The sequence below is a fragment of the Micropterus salmoides genome, unplaced genomic scaffold, assembly GCF_014851395.1.
Source record: "Micropterus salmoides isolate LMB-PRFRI ecotype aquatic unplaced genomic scaffold, ASM1485139v1 Ms_hic_scaffold_1, whole genome shotgun sequence".
NCBI lineage: Eukaryota > Metazoa > Chordata > Actinopteri > Centrarchiformes > Centrarchidae > Micropterus > Micropterus salmoides.
Genome location: NW_024040040.1, coordinates 50,902,558 through 50,929,735, shown reverse-complemented (window position 1 = coordinate 50,929,735; position 27,178 = coordinate 50,902,558). Strand labels below are relative to the sequence as shown.

Below are 27,178 nucleotides of genomic sequence, written 5' to 3'. Positions count from 1 at the left end.
AAATGAATTGATAGTTGGTGTTACTGATCAGGTTCAGTCTATTTGGGGAACAACTAAAGGGTGTGACTTTCCTGCTCTGTATTTGAGGATTATGATTGCATTTTAAATTAGCCTTTTAAAGCCTATATAATTGTAGACTGAAACAGTCACACACTGTCTCTGCTTTTCAAGGCTCACAGGGAGACTCTGGATGAAACCATGAAGGGGGATGCAACTTGGCCTGCTGATAGGCTATGAAGGTGCTGAACGGGATGCATTTCCACGGGAGGTCTTCGAGATAGCTGTTGTGGTTGAGGAGACAACATTAAAGATGTGGCATGCAGCTTTGCCATGCTCATGGGTGTCATCTACTGTGTCAATCTCGAGTACCCAGAAGCCATGAAGTATTCCTTTGAGTTTCTTCAGAGAGTGGTGATTAAGATAAAACCAGACCAAGCATGTGCCCGCGTACATGGACTAAGAAACAGAATCCTGAGGTACAGACTGTAACACCTGCTCATTTTCTCAAGATTCTCATGTGGATATTGTTCCTGTCAAGACTTCATTGTTCTTTTATATGCACTTTCAGCACTGTTCTGTACTGTGGAAAAACAGCACTGTCTCACAATTTAAAACTTAATTTTGAGAATGATAGAGGGGCCAAAACACTGATCCTCCCCACTTTTTTATTGGACGGATTGTGAGAGCTGATAGTGTCGACTGTTCGAAGTCTTGTGACGTTAGAAGTGGAGTACTTAAGACAACACAAACCAGCCTCAAAGTTCTTTATCTTCAATGGAACAAGACTGTAATGGACTTGGACATTTGAGTTTTGTGCATTTCCTTTTCAATATTACTACTCATTAGTCACCATGTTGTAGAAATCACAAGCATTTTACTGATTACAGCTGATGGTATCAACTGTTCTCTCCTCAACAGCAGTTTTTCTTTATTACATTTTTTGATTGTTAAATGCAGTTGCAGGCAAACGGTCTCAAGGTTTATATCATCTCCTTTAAATGAACTGATTGGTATAAGAGTTGGTTGGGTTGACCTCGCTCTTCATAGGTTTACTATGTTTAAATACTGTTAGAACATGTTAAATTATCATAAATATGGTCTCACTTTGGCACTTGTGTAGTCTGAGATAAATGTTTTCATTGGCTTTTAGGCTTGTTGCGTCAATTACAATTGTATCTGAAGGAGACGAAGGCTGTGAGTTGAGGTACTTACAATAAATTGTTGAATACGTGAATTGTAAGTTCATTCATTGTACTCTTAAGAAACTGGTGAACTTGCCATTATTAGTTGAGATAGGGGATGGAAATTAAAAACACAAGTCTACTTAATTTGAAATTATAAGTTCAATTGCTGCCTTAAAAACATGAGTTAACCTAACTTCAAAAGGCAATTGGTATGAATATAGTCAATTATCTTAACTTAAAAATGTGAGTTGAAAGGGTATAGACTTGCATGTTTGTTTGACAAAAAAGAGTAAGTTTCATTGACTAGACAATGTAATACAGATAGTTGGTTTAACTCACGGGATCAAGTTGAAACAATAAATGATCATTCATTAAACAACTTCCTTAACTTAACTTACAGAGTTGAAATAGCTTAGATTTGTATGTTTGTTTGACAAAAGAAAGCAAGTTTCTTTGAATGAACAATGTAATATAGGTAGTTGGTTTAACTCACAGTATCAAGTTGAAACAATAAATGAACATTAATTAAACAACTTGTGGAAGGTAACACCATGAGTTAAAATAAAGCTTTTGTTAAAGTTGAGTTTACTCACACTTTTAAGGCAGCAATTGAACTTAAGTTTTTAAGTTAAACTCCCTTGATAATTTTTACAGTGCAGTCGTTCCCCTCATTTCAACTTGAAAAACTGTTTCACGCTCAGTGTCCACACTTGGGGAAACACATGATGTACATGAAAACTGTGTGCGTGCAGAATTTTGGGCGATACATTTTGTGAATTTCTGGGTGGGTGAAATAGGTTGACACCTGTCATTAAGAGAGAGGCTCGGGCACAGCAGCATAACTTAATAATTCAATCTCCCACAACAGGATCGGTCAGATTCCAAAATTGACTTTAAAGTTTAGTGTTCTTCTCCACATCCAAAAGGTCTCTCACACAGTCCAGTTCATACAGTGAAACTGTTTGGAGTAAAGCAGCCGTCCTCCTGATCAACCCTGATCTCCATTAGTGCGTCTAAATTTTAAAAATTGGATTCTGTTTCCTTTGCTGATAGGCCTATTTGTTGTGACCAAAACAATCTAAAGCTAATTATTAATTTTCTTATTTGGCGCCCGAAATAGACTAACGACGTCAATGGCAACAGGTTTCACATGTTCTGTTTTCTGCATCTCCTGTACTAAAGTTCTTTAACTGTGGTCCTAAATTTATTTGTGTGCTACTATTTATTCCATTTATGAAAAAGTTAGAGTATAGCCCTGATAATACACATTAACCGAAGAAAACAATAATACACATCGTTTTACCTCTCAGAGTGACTGAAGTCCAGAAGATGAGTGTGTGTAAGGAGGAAGAGGAGGACAGAGCAGGGTCTGCAGGATCCACCTGTCTGTCTATGAAGAGTGACCAGTCCATAAATCTTAATCCTCCAGACTTCAGTAATGAACCCGGACCCTCAGGCACAAAGTAAGAGACCACTTCTACCAACTCATTTATATGACTCTTTTGAAGTCACCTCAGTCGATTCTGTAAATTATTATTATATTTTATATATATGTTTTTACAAAAATGTATTTGTAAACTAAAATTAAACAAACATTTTTGTGATAAAGAGAAATCATTGGTGCCATCTTCCTCTTATTATCTGACAGCTGTCAGTCACCTAGAGAAGCTGTAATCTGATCTAAGAAAGGATTAATACAAACTAACTCCTAATTATGGGCGCCAGTTTGTGTGTGGTTAGAGTTTTAAAAGGCTTCGGGTCTGGGCCTAGATGCCGTTGGGCATTCGATCACTGGGTACACATTATTTTCAATTTTTGGATTTGAATAATGGACCTGGATGACTGAGAATCTTCATAGACGATTTGAATAATGAGATGCTTTTTAATTATTATTCCAGCTCTTGTGGCCGTGCTGTGTTGCTTATTTATTGTGCGTGACTGTTTCTGGTTTTCATTTTTCTCTTAGTTGTCTTACTATGTCACCTGTTTATTGCTGCTGTTCAGCTGGTTGTCTTTTACTATTAGTATTATAATTATTATTATTATTTTTATTTTTTGTTTGTTTTGTTTTTCTCCTCCCCAAGCCCCCCTTTCTGTTCTGTTGCAGGTTTCATTGCTTTCTGCAAGTGGTGTTTCCCTCTGCTATTCCCTGTTTGTGCCCCACCCATCCCCATGTCTGCCCCCCTGTCCGGCCCTGTGACAAATCAATGCACAATTACATAAATAAAAAAACAGAAAAAGGAGTGCATTAATACTCTTGTTAAAGTAAAATCTGTCTAGCACAATGTGGTATCCAGCTCATCATACTCTATCCCAGGCTACTGGGCAGGACGGGTTTAAAAAAAACAAAAAGGCTTTTTAATCAGAGATTTTTATAAAGGATTTATGTGATATGAATAAAAACATCTTGGTGTTTGCAGAGTTCAGTCCAACAAACAGAGATCCAGCTATTTGTCTATGAAGAATGACCAGTCTGGAAGTCCTCCAAGCGTCAGTAATGAACCTGGACCCTCAGTTCTTAGCTCAAGTTCAGCAGCCAAACTCACAATTTATCTTGGTCCATAATGAAGAGGTGTGATCAGCCCCCACTTCAAAGCCTAAATTGAGAGACCAGACCTAACTTCTGGAAATGTTCAGATAGTCTTCCCTTCTCTTTTGAGTCTCTGTTTGGGGAAGTAACTTCTTTAAATGCGTGGAACCTTTGATCAAGCTGCAGATCACAGTCCAAAACGGAGCAAGGCTGATATAAGATGTTTATATTTCAAAATGTCTCTGCATGTGTTCACTCGCACAGACTTCACTCGGTTAAAAACTTAGTAGCCTATGACATTTCAAGTTGCGGTGGATATTTTACAAGCGTAGACCAGTAATGGAAACAGAGACAAAATTTAATTTCCAAGATTAGGTAATCTACAAGTAAAAAACTTGAATATTCTCTGACATTATAGTCACACATTTATGAGAGAAACTTTGCAAGGCTGCAACATCTCACACACACCTCTGCTGTGTAGCATAGCCTACATGCAGTGAAAAGATATATTAGACTTTGCAATCGGATTTAGCAGTGAGGAAAAAGCCTACACTGTGGATTGGGTGTATTCAGACACTAGAGTGATTTTTGATTTGTGACTTTAATTTACTTGAATTTCCGATTTTTACACTTGTAAATTTGACCCTTTCATCTATCTTTTTTTTTTTCTTGGTTTAGGCTATTAATCCCCACGCTGGCTCCGGATCTTTTGGACGCATAAAATAGTCAATCTAAATATGTGAATACAATTATAGCCTACAGATGGGCGGCATCTCAGAAACCGTTAATTAAGATTTAATTAAGATCTCCACTCCAAAATCAGAGGCTGCGGGGCTGACTGTATCAATGTAATGCTGTTGTGTTAGGAATGTCACTTCAGCTGCAACCTCATTGGAACAAGTCTGGATGAAATCTAAACACATTTTATCAAGTGGTATGTATTAATATCCTACTTCACGTCATTAACACTGGGTACAGATGTGGTGTGCAGTCCACATATACAGGGTAACCTCGAATTAACAATGAACAAAACCTGCTCGGAGCAGTTTAGAGATGCAACGTAAATTGCCATGGCAACAGATCTCGGGTAACGCCTATCCACCTGCCATAGTGCAGGTTAATCGGGACGTGACACCCGACGTCACAAAGTTACGTGAAGTTACCTGGATAAGATAGTTACCTCTTCGTAGAACAGACCATACGCCTCTTGAGTGTGGGAGGAAAAGAATTCTGAGGAAGGTGCAAAGCATATTTAAAATGTTTAATACAAATGTTCATGGTGGTTAAAACCTGTTTTCACATGGCGGTAAAATGTGAAAATTTAGATTTTTTTTTTTTTGCTGGGGGAGGGGTTTACAATCACAATGTCTATTCAACCGTCGACAATTTCTCAGCCATCACTGATGGACGATGGCATCGTCTATCGGCCCAACCCTAGTTCAACACAGTTATTTAGACCACTTCTAACCTCAGTTCAAACCCAACTAACTCAAGGTAAGCTGCTCAGAGTGACAGTAGTAGTAGTAGTAGTAGTAGTAGTAGTATAGAATAGTAAAGGGCATATTCAGCTCTCCTTAATGGAATCTTTTACTGTGTAAGCTGCAGGAAGTGTTGAGTTTGTATTAATAACAAAGTACAGACAGATCACTAAATTTTTAATAACAAAAGATAGGAAAATCAGTTAATGTTTCTGAAAGCAGTAGAGTTGAAATAAAAGGAACAATCACATTTATTACAGACTGAAAAATTAATTTAAACTGAAAAGTAACACTGTGACCATCTGAGCTTCTACACAGTGTTGGCCAAATCTTTATTTTTCAACAAGCAATAAATTATTTCAAATCATTTTCATTTCTAATGAAATGTCTTCACAGAGGGAGAAAAAGGACTAATGTTTCTGCAGAGGATCAGCTGTCCTGCTGTGCTTTGTGTCTGAGAGTCCTTAAGGATCCAGTCTCTACCAGCTGTGGACACTGGTTCTGCAGACAGTGCATCACCTCATACTGGGACCAGTCTGTTTCATCAGGAGACTCCTCCTGTCCCCAGTGTGGAAAAAGATCCAGAACAACAGCGGGACTGCAGACAACCAGTCAGAGCAGCACTGTACAAAGTAAGACTGGACATCTGTCTACTGATGTCGTCATGTCTGAAAACAGTGGCGAGTTGTATCTCAAAACGTCACCGGTTTGCAACGTTGTCGGATTGAATGACGTTTCTTTGCAATGGTTTGCAATGTTCCGCAACAAGCTTAGAAGTAGGTTTTCTTCTGTTTGGTCGGCGTGTCACAGGTGTTACCCAATCAGCTGCGACAAAGGCAGGGAAATGCAGTGCGCTTGCTTACACAACAGGGTGTTCGAGGCACCAGCGTTTGTTGAAAAAAAACGCTATGCTATGTTACGTCGGCACTGAACTCGCCCCAGGACTTCCTGTTTTTAATGTTTTCATGATTATCATAAGTTCAGAAAGATATAGATAGATATTGACATATTTCTCTTCCAGCAGATGATGGTCTGAAGGAGGTTTTAGATGAACATAAGATCAGTCTGAGGAGGAGATGTGAATGTGTGACTGAAGGAACTGATAAAACAGGAAGGGGAACCCTCCTCAACAGGATCTACACTGAGCTCTACATCACAGAGGGACAGAGTGAAGAGGTTAATACCCAGCATGAGGTGAGGCAGCTTGAGACTGCTTCCAAGATGGAGACCTTCCATGACACTCCAATCAAGTGCCACGACATCTTTAAAGCCTTACCTGGCCAACAGAAACACATCAGAGTGGTTCTGATGAACGGCGTTGTTGGCGTTGGAAAAACCTTCTCAGTGCAGAAGTTCACTCTGGACTGGGCAGAGGGCTCGGAAAACCAAGATGTCAGTCTGCTGGTTCTGCTTTCGTTCAGGGAGCTGAACTTGATCAAAGATGAGCAGTACAGTCTTCTCACGCTGCTCCATGTTTTCCATCCAACATTACAGAAGGTCCCAGCAGAGAAGCTCGCTGTCTGTAAACTGTTGTTCATCTTTGACGGCCTGGATGAAAGCAGACTTTCATTGGATTTCCACAACAATGAGGTTGTGTCTGATGTCACACAGAAGTCATCAGTCAACCTGCTGCTGACAAACCTCATCAAGGGGAATCTGCTTCCCTCTGCTCTCGTCTGGATAACTTCCAGACCTGCAGCAGCCAATCAGATCCCTCCTTCATCTGTTGACAGGGTAACAGAAGTACGAGGCTTCACTGACGCCCAGAAGGAGGAGTACTTCAGTAGGAGAGTCAGTGATGAAGAGCTGTCCAGCAGAATTATCTCACACATCAAGACCTCCAGGAGCCTCCACATCATGTGTCTAATCCCAGTCTTCTGCTGGATCACTGCTACAGTTCTGGAGCACATGTTGACTACAGACCAGAGAGGAGAGCTGCCCAAGACCCTGACTGACCTGTACTCACACTTCCTGCTGGTTCAGACAAAGAGGAAGAAGCAGAAGTATAATGAGGGACATGAGACGAGTCAACAGGAGCTGATGGAGGCTGACAGGAACGTTCTTCTGAAGCTGGGGAGGCTGGCGTTTGAACAACTGCAGAAAGGAAACATCATGTTCTACCAAGAAGACCTGGAGCAGTGTGGTCTTGATGTCACAGAGGCCTCAGTGTACTCAGGAGTTTGTACAGAGATCTTCAAAAGAGAGAGTGTGATCTTCCAGAAAACAGTCTACTGCTTTGTTCATCTGAGCGTTCAGGAGTTTCTGGCTGCAGTTTACATGTTCAGCTGTTACACCAACCGGAACACAGAGGTACTGGAGGACTTCCTGGGAAACAAACATGCTGATTCAGCCCTTGATGTCTTTCTGATGGGAGCAATAATGAAATCCCTTGAAAGTAAAAATGGCCACCTGGACCTGTTTGTTCGCTTCCTTCATGGTCTCTCTCTGGAGTCCAACCAGAGACTCTTAGGAGGCCTGCTGGGTCAGACAGACAACAGTCCAGAAATCATCCAGAGAGCCATCAACAACCTGAAGAAGATGAACACAAAAACCTCTCCTGACAGAAGCATCAACATCTTCCACTGTCTGGTGGAGATGAATGACTCATTACATCAGGAGATCCAAGAGTTCCTGAAGTCAGAGAACGGATCAGACAAGGAACTCTCTGTGGTCCACTGCTCAGCTTTGGCCTGCATGCTGCAGATGTCTGAGGAGGTTCTGGATGAGTTGGACCTAAAGAACTACAACACATCAGTGGAGGGACGACACAGACTGATTCCAGCTGTGAAGACCTGCAGAAAGGCTCTGTAAGTCCAGATGTGATTGTGCGGTGGTGAGAGGGAGAAGCTCCCAAAACACAGTGTCTACACAGAAATACAAAAACAGTAAAAGGTAGTGATACAGACAGTATATTATTAATAGTAATAATGATAGCAATTTTCCAGAAGAAGTCAAGTTAGTAACATGCATTAGTGGGATATGATTGTGGAGAGTGAGGGGAGAAGAGCATCAGCTCGCTTTTAGAACATACACACTTTACACACGTGCACAATATAAAACCAGCTCACTATAACATTTTCCTAAACTAGCATTAAATCTGCTTACTGAAATAATTCTACATGTGTTACACTGCAAATGTCTACAAATATAATTTTTGTGTTTATATCTATCAAGTTAGTGACACATATCTTCTATCATATTCTACAAAACACAAACAAGCCCATGACTGAGGTAAATATATGCAAGTGCAGTTACAAGCTACAGTGATTTTTAGAGCTCATTGAACATCATGTTAAAATAAAGTTTAACCAACACAGTACGCTGTTAATCACAATATGACGCATGTTCATGTTACACTCAATTGGAAGACCCTTTTGTCTAAAGCAGTACTCTGTAGTTTATTATGTTGCTCAAAGACACTTTGACACGTGGACAGGAGGAGCTCAAGTTTGAAACCAGTAACCTTGTGATCAAAGGCTGACCAGTTGCTCAGCTGATCTACAGCCGCTCATGTTCATGTGTTTTGTGATGCAAAATGCATTGAGTCTATTTTTATAATAAAGTGCCACATTTTATTATACTTTGAAGTTTGATATTTTCTATCATCACAGACTTTCTGGCTGTGGACTCTCACAGACTCATTGTGAAGTTGTGGCCTCAGCTCTGAAGTCCAACCCCTCCCATCTGAGAGAGCTGGACCTGAGTCACAATAACCTGCAGGATTCAGGAGTGAAGCTGCTGTGTGCTGGACTGGAGAGTCCACACTGTAGACTGGAGACCCTGAGGTCAGTTCATGTGTCGTGTGATCAGCCCAACTGTTTTGATTATTGTGTATTTAAATTTACAACCCTGTTGTAATGTGACGATTAAAATCTACCTTCTCCACATATAATGTATTTTTATACACACTCTTCAAAACAATGTTTTTAAGGAACTGATACGTTGATATATAAAGCCCCCCTCTCTCTCTCTCTCACTCACTCACTCACACTCTCTCTCTCACACTCACACTCACACACACACACACACACACACACACACACACACACACTCTAAAACTTACATACAGGAGCACAGAGAGTGTCAAGCATATTTCCAAATGCAGCTGTTTGAGGTTTCAAGTCTGATCTGTCACCAACAACAGGTGATACTTCAAAAAATCTGAAAATTATGTAACTTTCTGTTCTGACTCAACCAGTAAAGAGGAGCATAAGAAGCACCATTTAAGATGAAGAGAACATTCCTCTAACTTTACTGGCAAATTTGATGCAGTTATAAATACGATTGATGGTGAAACTTGTGGTCAGTCAGCTTTTTGTTGATGGAGATGACAGTAGTGATGAGGAGAGTCTCCTGTAAATCTGTGGTTTGAAATGTGCATCATATTTTATAATGCCTTATGTTTCATATTAGCCTTTTGAAATTCTATATAAAACATCTTTATCAGTATTTTTCATAAATGACACTGATTGTTAGAAATTGGAAGAAAATGAAAGTAACAAAAGAAATAAAATTTCTGATTTGATAGTTATTCCAGACTGGCTTGAGATCAGCAGCATAATACTGATCTGTGTTGCCATGAAAAGGTGTATGAATGTTGTGCTGACATTTGGATGATCCACAATAACACAAAAGCTCATTGTACATATAACAGTAATGTTGAGCTGCACATTTAAAACCTGATCAATTCTGATTGGGTTATAAATGGATTGTTATCTGCATCATTTTTTAATTCAGATTGAGTTCCTGCTGTTTGTCAGAGATCAGCTGTGCTTCTCTGGCCTCAGCTCTGAAGTCCAACCCCTCCCATCTGAGAGAGTTGAGGCTGAGTGACAATGAGTTGCAGGATTCAGGAGTGAAGCTGCTGTGTGGTTTTCTGGAGATTCCACACTGTAGACTGGAGACTCTGAGGTCAGACACCATTTTTTATTAAACGTTTTTAATTTGCAATAACAGCACCACCTATGGGCATATTAGTTTGAACTTTGGTCCCTGGAGTGAGTAGACTAACTTGAACAATTCGGCTCATGTTTCATGTCAATGTGAGTTGTAGTCATTAAGGAACAGATAATACACAATGCCACCTAGGAGGTAATTGCACCAAAATTTGCACAGCCCCTTCAAGAAGGCATGCCAGATAAGGTGCCCAAATTTGGTGTAGATTGGCCATTCCAAAGCTAAGATATGACATCACAACAACTTCCTGTTTTGTGTAAACAGTTTTTATCTTTTCAAGCAAAGTAATAAAATAAAAAAATGCGTATAAATTTTGGGAGCACTAACTTTTATCAGCTTTGTCCATAGATGACCAAGTTTGGTACCGGTGGGACTTACCGCTTTGGAGGAGTTAATTAAATTAGGTTTTTCATTTTTCGCATAGCAAAAACAAAGTCTAGGCGGAAATGGCTGTGGCCTATACCAGGAGATTCAGCACCCGAACGCGTGGATATAAGGTTTCGATACGCCTTCATATGTGAGAATTGGAAGGATTTTTAAGGGCCAAACTTTGGACCTTGCTTGTAGCGCACACTACAGGTTAAAGTGAGTGAATTTTTGCTGTTGTTCGTAAGACTGGGGGCTGCAGTGGTTAGCACTGTCACCTCACAGCAAGAAGGTTCGTGGGTTCAAAACCCCGGTCGTCCCGGCAGTTCTGTGTGGAGTTTGCATGTTCTCCCTGTGTCTGCGTGGGTTCTCTCCGGGTGCTCCGGCTTCCTCCCACTGTCCAAAGGTTGATTGGTGACCCTAAATTGTCCTTAAGTGTGAGTGTGAGGGGTTGTCTATGTGTTGCCCTGCAATGGACTGGCGACCTGTGTACCCCGCCTTTCGCCCGATGTCAGCTGGGATTGGCTCCAGCCCCCTGCGAACCTGTACGCAGGATAAGCGGTTGACGATGGATGGATGGTTGGGACACAACTTTCACTTTGGGATTTCACCAAGAATTCACAGCAATCTGATGTAGAGCGTGAGGTTGATTAGACAATTTACGACAAAATCAAAATACAAACTGACAGGGGCACACACAGAGATTCCTGCCTATTCTTGAGATGGCGGCTGCCTTGACTCCTCGCGTCTCTTCCTAGACTCCTCCACTCGCATCTCGGGTAGGAGGGACTAAGACGTGATGTGAAGAGGGTACAAAGAGAGAAATGAGAAAGACCTATTGTCTTCTAAAGTTACATAATTTATTCTTTATTCAGATTGGGTGTCTGCAGTTTGTCAGAGATCAGCTGTGCTTCTCTGGCCTCAGCTCTGAAGTCCAACCCCTCCCATCTGAGAGAGCTGGAGCTGAGTGGAAACATCCTGCAGGATTCAGGAGTGAAGCTGCTGTGCGATTTTCTGGAGAGTCCACACTGTAGACTGGAGAAGCTGAGGTCAGTTCACTGACTCTGTTACTATTGTAGATTTTATATGTTTATTAACAATCAAACATAATATATGTTCATACATAACTTGCATCCATAAAGATGTACATTTTCTGTTGCTTATATTTTCATGTTACTCGTACTAAATTTAGTTTGCAGTGACAGACTTTTCCAGTAGACATAACATAAACTTTAGAAAATGTCCGCTGTTAGCTGTAAAAGTAAATAAATGTTTAGTTTTTGGTAAATGGTCACATCTGTATACAGAAGATCCTCTGAACTAATAATGTTTTAAATTGAGGAAGTTTTCTGGTTAAGTATAAATATTTTTTTGGTTTCTTTTGATTTCAAGGTGTTTTCACAAATAATGTCTGACCATTGATATTGATCCTTAGAGATCCAGTGTGTAATATTTAGGAGGATCTATTGAAAGCAATGCAATATAATATACATAACTGTTTGAGCACACACGCTCAGTGTATGAATGTGTGTGAATGGTGAATGCAGAAGTAGTGTAAAAGCGCTTTGAGTGGTCAAAGACTAGAAAGGCGCTATACAAATATGGAGCATTTACATTTATGTTTTCAGTGGTGTATAAATGTTGTCCCCATGTTGTGCCGCCATTATTCTACAGTGGCCCACATGGACAAACTGTTTTGCAGAGGGTGTTGTATATGTACAAAGAAGAAGAACAATTAACGGTAGTAGTAGTGGTAGTAGCAGTAGTCAAATAGTTTATTGGAAGTAAGAAAAGAAGAGAAATTTTGACATATGCAGGACCACACGTATTATTTAGATGAACTGCCCAAAGAATGGGCCAAGGGGTATTGACCAAGTGTCCATATGTGGCAAGTTAGGAGTGAGAATGTGTTGTAAGAACACAGACAGATCAAAGCATATTTCCAAACACCGCTGTGTAAAGGATCAGTATTTCTCCTCTTATTCCAGACTGACCTGAGATCAGCTGTATATTATTAATCTGTGTTGACAGTAGGGCTGTAGCTATTTATTATTTAAGTAATCGAGCATTCAACAGATTATTCAATTGAGTAATCGGGAAAAACATACTTTTGCTTGGCTGTCCCCGGATCAGCTGTGTAACTCAACTGGCAATCATGATTTACGTTAAATGCTAACGTTACCTTGTTTCGGGTCTGCTCCGTGAACTCGATGCATAGACTGGATGTTTTCTGCTTAGAGCTAAAGCGTTGCCGTTGTGCTGTTGTGGTAAGCTAGTTCCGTTTTACAGCAGACACTCTGTACAGAGCTGTTTTTTACTTTTAGCTTGAAATGATCCCATATTTTGGACACGTTCTGTCTTTTTCTTTGGTCTGTCTCTTCGTCCCTCGCTATTTTGTATCTCTTCCTCCATTATGCAATCCACACCATCAAATCACGTCGTTTTCACCTGTCTAAAGCATAAGCAAGTATGTATGACCGTAATAATCATCTGTGCAAAACAGTGTACTATAGTTATATGTATTAAACCAAGCAATGATTCTTTCTAGTTTTGGAGTTTCTTGATGCATCAAAAAACCTCCTCCCCTTCTCATGGTTCCCCAAACCTATGAGTCCCTGGGTCACATAACATTGAAACTACTGAAAAAAGGCATTTTTTTCCCATAAGATTATTAATAAATATTAATATAAATAGATAATTATTTTCATATCATTTTGGCATTGCTTTGGAATCCCTGAATCACATGCTACAAAAATGTTTCTAAATAACACTGGTGGTTAAAAGTGAGCCTTCAGAGGTGAGCTAACAGCTCTTAAGGCTCAAATATACTCTGGAGCGGACCGCACACGGACAGCTGCGGACCCCACAGACGCGGACTTGTGTTTTAAACTACTATCTGGATTCAGCTTGGCAGATTCGTTCCACACATGCGCAGTTGATCTGTTGGTGCCCTGGTAGTATAGTCAGCACGCGGTCATAAAAACAGGAGGCAGGCGGGCGTCCACACAGACCCTACGCGTAGCCCCTTTGATTTTTCGCAGATGCGGAAAGTAAAATCATTGCTTTATACTACCAACATTGGGTGAAACTGAGTAAAAACACGCCACTGCATCCTGAGAGAATGTCTGTCAAATATCCAACTTTAAACTAACTTCACTCCGGTCAGTAACCCAATGAAAAAGTCACTCTACTCATTTTAGGGAAAAGCTAATTGATCAGGACATAGTAATGTTGAGCTACAAATTTTAAATTTTAACACACCTGACTGGATTGTAAATGGATTTTTATCTTTTCAAGAAGAGCTCTGCTCAGCGCTGTTCAGTATATTTATTAATTCTGATCGTGTCCCATGTCCAAATTGCACCAAACACGATACAGCACTCCTTGGGTCTGCCTCAACACACTCGCCACGTGTGAGGTCGATTTAGATGAAGAATTCATGACATAATCAAAATACAAACTGACAGGCACACACAGTTTCCTGCCTACTCTTGAGCTGGCTGTTGCCTTGATTTCACGCGTCTCTTCCTTGACTCCTCCACTCGCATCTTGGGTGGGAGGGACTAAGACGCGATGTGAAGAGTCAAGGAGGTACGAACGGAGAAATGAGAAAGGCCTATGGCCTAAGTTACATAATTTATTCTTTATTCAGATTGTGGGGCTGCAGTTTGTCAGAGATCAGCTGTGCTTCTCTGGCCTCAGCTCTGAAGTCCAACCCCTCCCATCTGAGAGAGCTGCAGCTGAGTAACAACAAGCTACAGGATTCAGGAGTGAAGCTGCTGTGTGGTTTTCTGGAGAATCCACACTGTAGACTGGAGACTCTGAGGTCAGACATCATTTTTTATTTCTGTGCTGAGATTAATATGATGTGAAAGTTGTGGTGACACTAAACTGCAGACATAAGGCTGATATTATACTGATCCACACTTGAGTATCTTAATGCTAAAGTCTATTTGCTTCTTCAGTGGTTTATTCCATTGACTAAATGACTATAATGTTGAACTCCACATTTAAAACCTGAACTCATCTGATTGGATTATAAATGAATTTTTATCCCTGTCATTTATTCTTTACTCAGATTGAGTTCCTGCAGTTTGTCAGAGATCAGCTGTGCTTCTCTGGCCTCAGCTCTGAAGTCCAACCCCTCCCATCTGAGAGAGCTGAAGCTAAACTTCAACAACCTGCAGGATTCAGATGTGAAGCCGTTGTGTAATCTTGTGGAGAGTCCACACTGCAGACTGGAGACTCTGAGGTCAGTAGATGGTTGGAGTCAGTCCATGCTGGTTTCAGCAGTATTGTTCTAAACACAGTTCGTATCAAAGCAATGATCCAGGATTTCCTGTAAACCTCCAACCTTCTCAGTGCCTGCTTACCTCAGTGAAGCTGTGAGAGGAGAACGGTGACAGGCTTCAGGATTGGACAGAAAGACAGCGGGAGAAAAATCAGCCAGAAGCTTATTGTGATCATGTGTTTGAGTTGATGTGAAGATGACTGTTTACAGGAAATAAAGCTGGATTCCAGCTGACAGCATCACAAGATGTATAGAGACAGTGGTCCTCATTCATCAAACTGTCATACCATCAAATCTGATCTCAAATTATTTTTTCTCTTGTTTCAACACTAAACTATTGATTAGTTCATCTTTGTCACAGCTCTGAGATCAGTCTGACTGAAGCCTGCAAATTGCTGGCTCTTATTTCAGAGAACCATCATTACATTTAGTAACCATGTGCCAGCAGAAAATATGTCTGTAACTCTATTCCAGCTATCGTACTGTGAAAAAGTTAGCGTAGGATAGCCTTAATTGATCCAAACTCCATTTAGAAAACAAACATTTTAGAAGTTGTTGTCCTGCTGTCTTGCTGACAGACCTGAGAAAGCCTAAATTCATATGTTTAACAAATCTGCATCATATTGTGGTTATTTCGGCATCAGTTTGATCCATTTATTGCTTTTTAATCACAGCAAAATGTTTTGGGTTCATACAGCTGTTAATGATGAGTTGTGTTGATTCACACTTGGCAGTTGTTTGATAAGTTGGTGAAACAATGTTAGCTATCTATGATTCTTATCCCTCTGTGATCGCCAAATAATAATGTTGTTCAGTGTCTTTATGTTTCAGATGAATGTTACCTAAGCTCAGGGGCGGATTGGCCACCTGGCAATTCTGGCATATGCCAGAGGGACAGACTATTTGTTTCAGGGTGGGCCAGTCAGATTGATATTAATATCAGTGTTTCCCATACATCAACTTTACTTGGGCGGCCGTTGAGGCACGTTAAGGGCTGCCCAATATATTTAAGCATTTTGCAGAGAAACACTAAGGGCCGCCCAATATATTTAAGCATTTTGAGAAACACTGAGAGAAATGATCATCCATTACCTTATAAGACTCAGAAGGTAGATATTTCACAAGCATGGACTAGGTAAAGCAGCAGTGAACACTTTGGTGCAGGTGCAACTGGGTATAATGTTGGTTTCGATTGGCTTCCTCATTAACAAGCCTCCTCCGCATACCCGCGTGTGAAAACAGTATCGCGGGTGAAAATCGCGAGTGCTGTGTCATTTCGGCCACTTCATAAAACAGCCCACTGCTGATGGAGAAAGTCAAGAGGGCCGACAATTACAGGGAGAGAGGAAAAGAAAGAAGTAGGGCAAGCCACTGTGTTTGCAGCAGAGGTGTATGTTCCGTGCTTGTGTGGAAATATTAGAAGTGAAGGCAAGGAAAGCAGAATTAAGTAGGTTATTGATTAATATTTTTATTCATGTGTATTCCAATGTTGAGAGCAGGGTGTGAGAAAACATTTTTCTGCAATGTTCTATAGGCTACTGTGTTCATGGATGTTGCTTGAATCGGTACAGCCAGAGAGCCCTGGTCGTCTTGTAGGCTAGTGCTGGGAGGAAGGATGCTACTGTAGGCCTAGCAGAGACAGGGAGTGTGGTAGAGGTAGGAAGAGTCACACAAACATGTTCGGGTTGTAAAAGTAGAGAAAGACAGTAACAGCAGACAAACAGAGCACAGACTCTACATACTCAGATGGACAGCCATTGTTTTAATTGCATGTGCAAATTTGTTGTGTGCTTTTAAAAAAGCTATTGAGCATTGTGTGCCAGTCACATACATGTTACAAATTTGTTGCCATTGGTTTCATTTACACTAGGGTCGCTGGGGACATGTCCCCATCACTTTTTGAAAGCAAAATTGGTTAAAATGTCCTGAAAAATAGCTTGTTAAATCACAAGTGAAAATGCTTTGTTTATTTGCACAATAAGAAAACATGCAATGTAATTTAAATATAGAAGAAACAAATGTGCATTGTCCAAGAAAATTACTTGAGCAACAAAAAAAGTTACTGATTTTACAGCATTATATTCCATTTTATTGTTATATTTTGAATTGTAACCTGAATTTTGTGCTGCCATTCATATAAATAAAGACATTTACTACATAAATTGATGTAGAAAATGTCTCCAGAATGCAGGAAATTAAGTGTTTAATTACAGTTACAGTAGGCCTACTGCTTATATTATTTCACCATCTGTAAACAAATGTAGCCTAAGTAGTGAATGTGTGTTCGTGGGGATACGTGGTAAGGTGGGCTGGTGTGGCTACAGTGCCAGGGCTGAATTTTTGTCCTGGTCCGCCCCTGCCTAAGCTGTACCCTTGTTTGGAGACCTAACGATATTAACAGGTCGTGCTGTCTATCTGCCCACCCCTCAAACATATATTCATACTCAGTTTGTGCATATATACATACTTAACCTCGCACACGTGGAAGTAGGTAGGGAGAGGGAGGAGCGAGTACTTTCAGAAAGGCTCTCTGTCTCGGCAGTCATGATGCATTCTGGGACTCTCAGCACTTTATTTCCACTGTGTACTTGAGTGACTGCATCTTTGATGCCCAAGGTCTCTGTAGGTCTCAGTGTGTTCACTCCAATACATTAACAGGAAGCTGGCTACGCTACACAGCCGCTCCACTTTTGGTCTGAACAGGACTGAAGTCCCTGCTGGTCTTTATACTGGATGTGCTGTATCACTGACTGACAGCTGATGAAGGGAGTCTCTGTAAACTCTGATTTATGACTTCTGCTGTCTGTCTTCTTATCTCAGACGGTGGCGATCTGTGTCAGAGTGTGAGTGATGAGAAAGGTGATGAGAGAGAATCAGCTGTGTCCTGATGATCCAGAGAGGTTGAAGCAGCAGCATCAGCTTGTGTGTGGAGAGGCTCTGACTGGGCCTTGTTACTGGGAGGTAGAGTGGAGAGGAGAGCTTCATCCAGCAGTGACTGACAGAGGAATCACAACAGTGCTGCAGTCTGAACTGCTCTGAGATCAGCTCCACTGTCAGACACAAAGTCAAGTCCACCATCATCCCTGTGTGTTCCTCTGGATGTGACAGAGTATCATCGGTGTATCTGAATTGCTCTGCTGCTGCTCTGTCCTCCTTCAGACTCCTCCACTCCTTCTGCTCCACACTCAGACACCTCTTCCATCTGGACCTGGAATTTATTTCATTCATTTTGAACCTAAAGTGCCTCTGCAGATTAGTTCTGTTTATGACAACATAACTGCAGATTAATTTAAATGGATTCTTCTGTTTTGCTTTTTGTTGCAGCTCCACATTGTGGACTGATGGACAATTGCAGTTAATTTCCACATATTTCTAACACATTTTGGAAGTTGATGTGAAAAAGCAGCATCCAGGCTGCATGCATAAAGTTCCCTCTCTGAAGGTCTGCTTATTACGACCAATACCAGACTTTTCTCGCAGTTTAACAGATACTTAAGTATCATTTTTATTAATGCATGATTATAATTTTATTTATTTTTTAAGTAGTCGAATTTACTAGTACATCAGTGTGTTATTGCAGAAAACTTCACTAAAAAACTACAAAGTCTGGTGATAATTACCTATGGGTTTCTCACTTTCACTATGAAAGATGTATTTCAATTTCATGTTGTCATTTAGATCCCTTGTTAATATAAAAATATTGTTGTTTTTAGTAACTAAAATATCTGGATTTTGGTGAAAAGCCATTGCTGTCTTAAACATCGCTCATACACTGAACACCAGAACATTTTAATAACTTGTTACATAATCTTTTACTTTTGACATGAACTGAATCTGCAAAAAATAATATAAAAGTACCAACTCTACTCCTGAAGGGTCACTCTGATAATTTCTTTTGCTTATTGAATAGTAGCACTATATCAGCCCAGTTCAAAGTAAGTTCAGTGAGCTGACTGGGGCATGCCACTGGGAGCAGCGGAGTGGAAACAAACGCTGCTATGGCTCAGGAGGAATGGAAGAAGAAAACAAAGGCAAAGCAAAACCTATTGGAAGGGAATGCAAAAGCAGTCCTCAAAAAATATCCTCAACATACAGAGCCCCTGAAGAGCCACACCAATATTTTGCGTTCCCTCGCATCTGGTTGATCAAAATGATAAGACAATATTTGATCTGTTAAATGGTTACCTGTCAGATTTATTGCATGACTCATTAAGCAGAGAAAAGCTGTTGATTTCATAAATTTCCACTTAATCAACTCTGTCACTGTACTGGTGAAGGGATCCATCAAATAGCTTGAGATACAAAAATACTGTAGTTTATTTTGAAAAAATGGATATGAAAAGTATTCAGTATCTTATTTTAAAATACATTTTGGTGTATATTTTCCCATCCTTTAACACGTTTTTATTGTTTTTTTGTGAACGGTGCCTTTGTTTTCTTTAAAAAAAAAAACTGTTAAGTGAAACACAACACAATCATGTTGGTGTAAATGTTTACTTCTTTACATTCATTGAAAGGAAATACATTACATTACAGTCAAGTGGAGATCAGATCACTGCTCAGTGTAGCCCTGATGAGTCAAACACTGCAAAAAATAATGACAAACTTGGCCTTTATATTTACAAATAATTCACATTATATCCAGGAAATTTCAAAGTGAATTTATCAACCTGCAAAAGTTTTTTTTAATCATAAATCTGATGTTTTTAACTAGTAGGTTTTGGTCTTAGATTTTTATATTCATAGCAGGAATTGAAGATAATTTAACTTCAAATATCTCAGGATAAAATCGGCCAAGTGTGTCACTTTTTTACTGTGTAATAATAATTATAACAATATACAATCTTCAAATAAGTTAAATTTAATAAAAACAATCTTTCCCTTCACTGTAGTCGAGGTTAAAGGTGATAATTTGGCATCCGGTAGTTTCTTCACAGCACAATACCTTTTCACTCTGGTAGAACAGTTTATAAAATGTTCATGCATGTGATCTGTTCATAGCATCTGGTAATTTGTGGCAACATGTGCAGTGCTTTTATTTTGAAATGCTTGTGCAAAGTTGGCCTAACTTGATGTGATTTTGTTGTTTACATGAAATAAAAAGATGACATTATTCTACCAAAGTGATTTTTTAATTTTACATTGTCCTTCCTTACTTTGATGACTGATGTGAAAATGTTTCCACCTCCACTGAATTTCTTTTAGATTTCAGGACATTAAAGTCAGTTAAAGACAAAGATTTGACAGAATTCAAAGTATTTTGATTCATAAGTTGTGGGAAATACTCGAGTAAGTAGATGAATGAGTAGTGATGAAGCCGCCATGAACTGAACAGTTACCTTAACCAAACTTGAGATTCACATTTTAGAGTCATAGCTCAGGAAACACTGAAGATAAATACTCTTTTGAACATTAAAGTCTGGGTTTCACCAACAAGGATTCTCTTCAATCATGACTTACAATGTCTTATAATTCTGTTTGCAACTGAAATTTAAACAAGATTAATGTGAAATGGTTCTTTAAAGCTGGATTGATTTTGTTTTTGGCCACTTGGGGGCAGCAGAAACATGTTGTAACCACAATTATCACCTCATTAAATTGTTAATGTGAACTTGTTAGCAGACAGTTGGTTATTTACACAAGTTTAGTATACACCTGGTTTAAATTATTAAACAGAGTTTTTCCACAAACAGTGCTATATTTAGGGCTCCAACTTTTACTTTTATTATGATTCATTTGGAAACATTATTTTTCTATGTTGGTGTTTGGTGCTCAGGTTGTAGCCCACAGCCCAACTGACTCCAAACATCCTGTTGTTCCAAAACTTAGAGCAAGTAAGACAAATAAACATGACATCTATTAATATTTATAGTGTAACCTGGAAAAAAAACTATTTTTTCTACATAAATAAGGCTCAGAATGTTCCATCAACACGGTTCTTGTGTTGCTCCAACACAAAATGACAAAACTTTGATCAAACTTAATGTTTGTTTAAATTAATCCTTGTTGGTGCAACCTTCTCTAAATGTTTATTAATTGAGGATATGAATGTATATTTAATCGTTGTTTTGTCTTACCATCTTCTTTGCTAACATGGCCTGACATCGTATCTGTAAGTTTCACCAAATCCTTTCATGTTTCATCACGTTTGATTCTCAGTTTTTATGTTTCAGATGTTTCGGTTCACAGAAACAGAGTCGCGTCACGGGTTAAATGTGATCACCGTGTTACATTCCTGCTTGTTTCTGACGACACACAAACACACACTTCAGAGCGTGTTGTTGTTGTTGTGGACATCAGGCTGGAGAGAGGCTCAGCTGGGAGGCATTAGACGGCTCAGAGACAGGACTGACTGTGTGTGTGTTTGTCCTGTTCAGGAAGTTCAGGTCAACAGGACACAAGTTTAAATTCATTTGCTTAATACACAGCTGGTGCAGTGTGTGTGTGATTTATATAGACAGAATATGTGTGTTTGTTTCAAAGTGGATTTTGTCTTTAAGAAGTGTGTTGAAAGTCTGTACATGTGTGTTGATGGATTTGCGTGTGTGTGCGCGCGCTCAGTCCAGGGCCAGTAGTGGCGTGCTGGTCTCTCTTTCAGTTTGTCGGAGAGTTCCTGGTTCCACCGCAGACTGAGACCTGAAACACAAACAGATACTGTCTGATAGTAGCAGCAGTCAAAGCAAATAGCAGTGGTGGAAGAAGTACTCAGGTCCTATACTCAAGTTAAAGTACTAATCTAACACTGTGAAAATACTCCACTACAAGTAAAAAAAATGTATGAAAGTGTGTCTGAGATTGCTTAAGCACTGTGCAGATCTTCAACCTGAGTCTATACATGGGGAGCGTCCCAGTTCTGTGGAAAACATCCAGTCTTGTACTGGTATTGAAAGTAGGGCGTCTGGACTAGCTAAACAACGACATCATACATCATGAATACCTGGAGCTGCTGCCTCTAAGCCAACTGAGACCACATGGATCACAAATTACCTGACATGAAAACCAGAGTTTGTCAGGTTGGGAAACTGTGTCTCTGGGACGGCGGTAAGCAGCACTGGGGCTCAACAGGATCCTGTTTTAGCTCCTTTTCTGTTGCACACAGCGGACAACTATAAAACTCAAGTACAACTCTGAATCCTGCCGCATCCAGAAATACTCGACAGTGATACGACGATAGTGATACTGTGGGGGAGTACAGGGACCTGATGAAGGTCTTAAGTGACTGAAGAGATAAAAACTTCCTCCTACTGAACACCTCTGAACAAGAGTTAAAGGGCCAAACCTAGTTGACATGTACTTAGTAAATGCTGTCATCTGTAGTCCCTTTTAATTCAAAGACAGACTCCCCCTCCATCTCTCTCTCTCCCCACATTTTCTCCTCACCTCTTCATCATCTCCTTGTCTCCTCCTCCTCCACAGTTCTCCCTGACGTGCAGGGCATCGTAGGTCAGCGTGTACTCTGTCTCGTCGTTGTAGTCGGGTCCCAGCAGCGTTCGGGCCCAGATGCCCATATCATACGGAGGCAGAGTCCCGCCAAACTCAGACGGCAAACACTCTGGCTGGATGAGCTGGTGGAGCGAGTTCAGGTTGTTCCCGTGGAGGAAGATCTGAGGGGAGGAAACAAGAATTAAGATGAAAAAGAGATGGTAGAGAAAAGAGGAGAGATTAGAGGAGATCAGAGAGAGAGGAAATGATGGAAGAGAAAAAGGAAGGGGAGAAGAGATGAGGACGAAAGAAAAGAGGATGTATGAAATGAAAAGGGAAGACATAAGGAGGAGAAGCCATAAAAAGAAAGGAGGAAGGTGTGTGTGTTTCACCCTTTTCCTGGTCTTGTCTTTGAGGAAAGGTTTGATGATGGTGTACATGGCGTGAATGTACCACGGCTGATTCACAAAATGGATTCCTCCAAACCGAGCGGGGAAACTGTCCTGAGGAGAGTAAACAAGGAAAAGAGATGGAAAGGATGCAAAGAGGGGAGAGGAAAGATTTAAAAGCATGTAATTAAAAATCTAATTTAATATTATAACAACATCATAGTAACTTTTTGTAAACAAGAAAATGGATATTTAAACTAATCAGTAAGTCCTTTTTTACACGGTTTGAGTTGCAAAGAGATGTTTTATTGCTTGATTCAAAAGTTATACAGGCTTCCTTGAGATCTGTTTGTGGTGGTTTTGTTTACCTGGAGGCCCTCGATCGCCAGTTTGAGGATGTTGGGCGTGAGCTTGGAGGCCTGTTTGAAGGAGAAGTTGCTCCAGTCGATGATGAGGATGAAACCGTTGATCTGGAGCGCCGGGTTCTCTATCAAAACCTCCAGAGAGAGCAGGATCGCCCGCAGGATGTCTGTGAAAGAGTTCCTGATCAAGGAGGAGGAGGAGGAGGACGTGATTAGGAAAACGTGTAATTGTTTATCAGCAGCTAATCAATAGTTAAAGAGAGTGTGACGGTTCTTCACGCTGTAAGTCTTAACTATGATCCAATTGTTCTTGTCTATTTTTAGTCTAAGTACAGAAATGACTCATTAGGCTCTTTGTGTTTTCAATCAATAGATTGATGTGTATTTTGTGTGTGTGTGTGTGTGTGTGTGTGTGTGTGAGTTCATTACCTGCTCTGGTCCCAGTTGGAGGCAAACAGGATAAGGATTTTTCGGCCATGTTGGTCTGGAGTCTCTAGTACACCCGGGAAACCATCCATCAGCGCCCGCTTAATACCCGGGTCATCCACCTGACACATAAACACACTTTTGAAACCAGAGCTTTAATCTGCAATGTCTTCTTCAAGCTGTAAGATCACAAAGAGGAACAGACCTTGAAGCTCTGGAACATGTCGAGGTTCTGCTGTCTGAACTGGAAGTACTGGGCCAGCAGTCTGAAGGTCTCCGCCTGGTTGAACTTCCTGGCTCTCAGGAAACGGAGGATGAAGTCATCGTCCGTCCGCAGGAAACCGATGTCTGGCCGCGTGACGATCATGTCCCGCACCTGGAATTAACACAGAGGGAAACATGGGAGTAAACAGGAGTGGAGGCGTCTGCAGTCAGCCTGTATAAGGGCCCCAAAGGCCCCCAGATTTACTGGTTGTCAGCTTTTGTGATTTAATTAATAGCACATTTGTTTGGAAATTTGCACCACTTATTACAAAATTTAAAGGTGGGGTATGCAATTCTGGAGAAATCCAATACCATGACAAAAACATAAATCTAGTTTTAAGTACTTTATTAATTTTGTTCACATTGTTCAGTTTTGTTTAATCAAATTACCACAAGCTAACACACATAAAGTATTACTGCAACATCTGAGAACTGCCTGCACTGACCTTAACAGGAACTTAATGGTGACGGGGTACATGCACATTGCACAAAGGGCAGGAGGTTGGGGTCAGTAGGGGCCCGATGACAGTTTAATTCAGTCACACTCAGCTCTATACTGTCAGACTTCAGGTCTATCAATATGGTGATATTCTATATTTTTCTTCTTGTCATTAAATCTCACAAAAAGACCAAAACCAACAGTGAACGTATCAACTAACTAGTACAGCCTGATGTCTCCTCTCCCTCTTATCCATAGAGCTCTATTGTTGTCCAGAAACTATTAAAACCACGGATTCATCCACTGCTGAAAATATTCCCCAACAAATGAACTATTTCCGCCTGTTTGTTTGATAAAAACTACAATGAGAAGCTATTTCAAACTATATATTTATAAGATTACATAAGATTTACGTCTTCAGTAGGAACCAGTGGGCTTGGAGCTGAGAGCCATATGCAGGGTAGGGCTTAAACTGAGATGAATACTACCATTAGCATGTTAACATTAGCCAAGAATGGTAGAATATGATGCTGTGTACCTGCTGGATGTCCTGATGCAGAGTGTCCGGGTTTTCATTCAGCTCTAGACGAGCCTTTTCTGTCGTCTCTGAGCTCAGGCCTGCGTGTAGATGCGTCATTGTGGAGTGTGGTTTGGTTCCTAACGTCCAAAATGTGTTTAATTCCAACTTCAGGACCTGAAGACGTATGTCCAGACAGTTTGGTTGTGTTGATTGTTTTGCGGTACAATCTTTTTGTGGCTCAGTTGTTAATGTGGTGGTTGACGAGGTGAGTAAATGGAGTCTTTGCCCTTTTATCTGTAACACAATCTTATTTGCTGTCTTTGATTTTAAACTCCATATAAATTAAAAAAACAGCGTGACTGAAACAGATTTGTCAGTAAGAGACAATCGTGGTCGTCTTTGATGGACTGATGTCCAACAGTAACAGCTGATCGTCAACAATCGTCTTTGCTGTCTTCCTCTACATTGTTGGTTCTTAGGAAGCTGAAGGTCTCTGCTTTTTGGTTTTTGATGCTGGATTGAAACGTTGAGTTTGTTACAGGTTTTCAGAGTGCAACAGTCTGCGTCATGGCACTGGTCCTGCTTTTTTGTCCTAATGCTTTTCCCATTCAGCGTCTCACAGCTCCCTCCTCCTCCTGCTCTCTGTCATCTTTCAGATCCTGGTTGCAGGTGGTATCAGGCGACGTCGACTCTTGGCGTCGTCATGATCAGGCTGTTGGGAGCTGGAGGCTTAACGATGATGATGAGTCCTGTTGGGGTCGTGACCCCTCGGGTGAGTCGTCAGAGAAAGGTCAAAGGTCAGTTAAGGCAGCTTGGTCTGATGTGTCCCTCCTCAGCCTGTAGGAGAGAGGAAAGATGAACAGGTACAGCACATGAGGTTGTCTTTAAAGAGGTCATTTCTGCTGCTGCTGTATTTTACAATTGTAAGCTGATCATATTAAGCAGTATTTTTATAAGTTGTTGTATTATATTGTATTCCTTTTTAAAAAAAAAAAAAAGAACATGAATATAACATAACAAACATCAAAATAGAGTTAAGTAACAGAACAAGAGTAGGTTTACTGCAGTGGTTCCACTACTTTTACTCCACGACATTTAAGATGAAAATGTTGCACTACATTTATCTGGCAGCTTTAGTTACTTCTGCAGATTCAGATTAATATAGAATAGAAAATATAGTCAATTCAACTGCAGTGAGCATTTTACAGAACATAAAAGTTACACGTTTCTGCCAGGACCTGCTACGCAACCTAACGTCACATGATCTGTTACGCAGTATGTAACATAACGTAACCTGTATTTCGTGTGCTGCTGTCTGCACACACCAGACGCTTCATCAATCACCAGATTAGAACTTTTTCTTCAAGAGCAAATTCATTTTTGAATTATTGGCCCCCATCAGCAGCACGGTCTGTCTGTCTCAACAACATATCTATAACAGTCATTGGTTATGAAATATATTTCACACATTAATGTTCCTCTCAGGATGAACTGTAGTAACTCTGTGTTGCTTTTATGTTTTATGTAAAGCACTGTGAATTGCCTTGCTGTTGAAATGTGAAAAACAAATAAACTTGCCTTGTCTTGCCTGTTATTTGTGTTCGTGAATGCATAATGTAGCTTATATATATATTATTTTATTATTAATACTATATAAGGCTATATATTCTCTTTTTCACTGTAGAGTTGCTTAGCCTATGCAGCTGATATTGTACTTTTTCTGCTGTTTATTTCAGTAGGATCAATAAAGGTTATCTTTATCTTTCTTTTATGGGCCAGGGGCCTCAGATGACCCCCCTGCCCACCCGCTTTACAACCCCGCCCCCAACCCGTACCCATCTGCCGTTTACATCGTCCAATCTGTGTGTCCTCTGAGACAGCATGCTGAAAACCCAGAAACACTTGAAGGTCCCACGGGGCTGTATTTTACATTTCCACCACTGAGATTAAACAAAGGCAAATAAAACCACCCGAGCTGCGTGAATGCTGCAATAATATAAGAAGGAAAATGTTTAAATGTAATGCAGAGTCTCTTGGATTCATCTAAATATTCAGATTCCTGTCAGTTTAATGGTAAAAGTGACCCTCATGATATGTAGGCAGTGTGTGCGTGTGTGTCCTCACCAAATGTCCTCAGAAGGAGGCAAATATTTAAGAGCATCCCCCACAAGTGAGCTCATTCAGCGGGGATGAACCCCACCTACATGCACTTTAGTGTATTTTAGTGTTATTTTAAATAGAAATAAGGTAGAAATGCTCACAGTGAAGCGACCTGCTAGGTATGCTGGTTGAATCCCGGCCGTCCTGGCTGGCCCGACGGCCCTCCGGTGGTGGTGCTGATGCTGGGGACGGTGGCGGTGGTGGCCATCGGTAGGTATCCCGCGGAAGAAAGAGATCTCAGTTAAAAAAAAATAAAAAAGAACGAGCAGGAGAAATGAAGATGAGCGTCCCTGAAGGCGGCAGAGATGATTAAAGCCTGTCCTTGTGGCTCCGTATGTGCTTTGTAAGGTGTGAGGAGGACAGCCCAGCATCAGATGCGTCTCCACTTTGT

General features: G+C 40.5%; 3 protein-coding genes across 4 annotated transcripts in view; 1 reads left to right on the top strand and 2 right to left on the bottom strand.

Annotated features, from left to right (window-relative positions):
* The window catches only part of LOC119894181 (NACHT, LRR and PYD domains-containing protein 12-like), a 23,607-nt gene extending 3,675 nt beyond the window's left edge, over positions 1-19,932 (top strand). The window contains exons 4-13 of the mRNA XM_038706808.1: positions 172-476; positions 2,495-2,647; positions 5,589-5,824; positions 6,217-7,999; positions 8,804-8,977; positions 9,930-10,103; positions 11,390-11,563; positions 14,167-14,340; positions 14,593-14,766; positions 17,626-19,932. Of these exons, the coding sequence (XP_038562736.1) occupies positions 331-476; positions 2,495-2,647; positions 5,589-5,824; positions 6,217-7,999; positions 8,804-8,977; positions 9,930-10,103; positions 11,390-11,563; positions 14,167-14,340; positions 14,593-14,766; positions 17,626-17,656 (3,219 nt within the window). The 5' untranslated portion in view covers positions 172-330 and the 3' untranslated portion in view covers positions 17,657-19,932. The remainder of the gene's footprint in view (positions 1-171; positions 477-2,494; positions 2,648-5,588; positions 5,825-6,216; positions 8,000-8,803; positions 8,978-9,929; positions 10,104-11,389; positions 11,564-14,166; positions 14,341-14,592; positions 14,767-17,625) is intronic.
* The window catches only part of LOC119893815 (NACHT, LRR and PYD domains-containing protein 12-like), a 636,326-nt gene that overhangs the window by 489,331 nt on the left and 119,817 nt on the right, over positions 1-27,178 (bottom strand). The window lies entirely within an intron of this gene.
* Positions 19,286-27,178, bottom strand: LOC119896170 (clavesin-1-like). The gene is made up of 8 exons (XM_038709700.1): positions 26,889-27,178; positions 24,646-25,464; positions 23,610-23,780; positions 23,408-23,526; positions 22,985-23,159; positions 22,620-22,730; positions 22,186-22,409; positions 19,286-21,441 (listed from the first exon to the last, which is right to left on the bottom strand). Exons 2-8 carry the CDS (start codon positions 24,742-24,744, stop codon positions 21,363-21,365), a joined length of 978 nt encoding a protein of 325 aa, XP_038565628.1. The 5' UTR covers positions 24,745-25,464; positions 26,889-27,178; the 3' UTR covers positions 19,286-21,362.

What these genes read in the sequence shown, in the direction of transcription:
- LOC119896170 (XM_038709700.1), bottom strand. Translation starts at nt 24,744, where the DNA reads ATGACGCATCTACACGCAGGCCTGAGCTCAGAGACGACAGAAAAGGCT. An exon ending in TCCAACTGGGACCAGAGCAG is followed by an intron (nt 23,160 to 23,407) that starts GTAATGAACTCA and finishes CTCCTTGATCAG; the next exon opens with GAACTCTTTCACAGACATCC. An exon ending in GACAAGGAGATGATGAAGAG is followed by an intron (nt 21,442 to 22,185) that starts GTGAGGAGAAAA and finishes TTTGTGTTTCAG; the next exon opens with GTCTCAGTCTGCGGTGGAAC.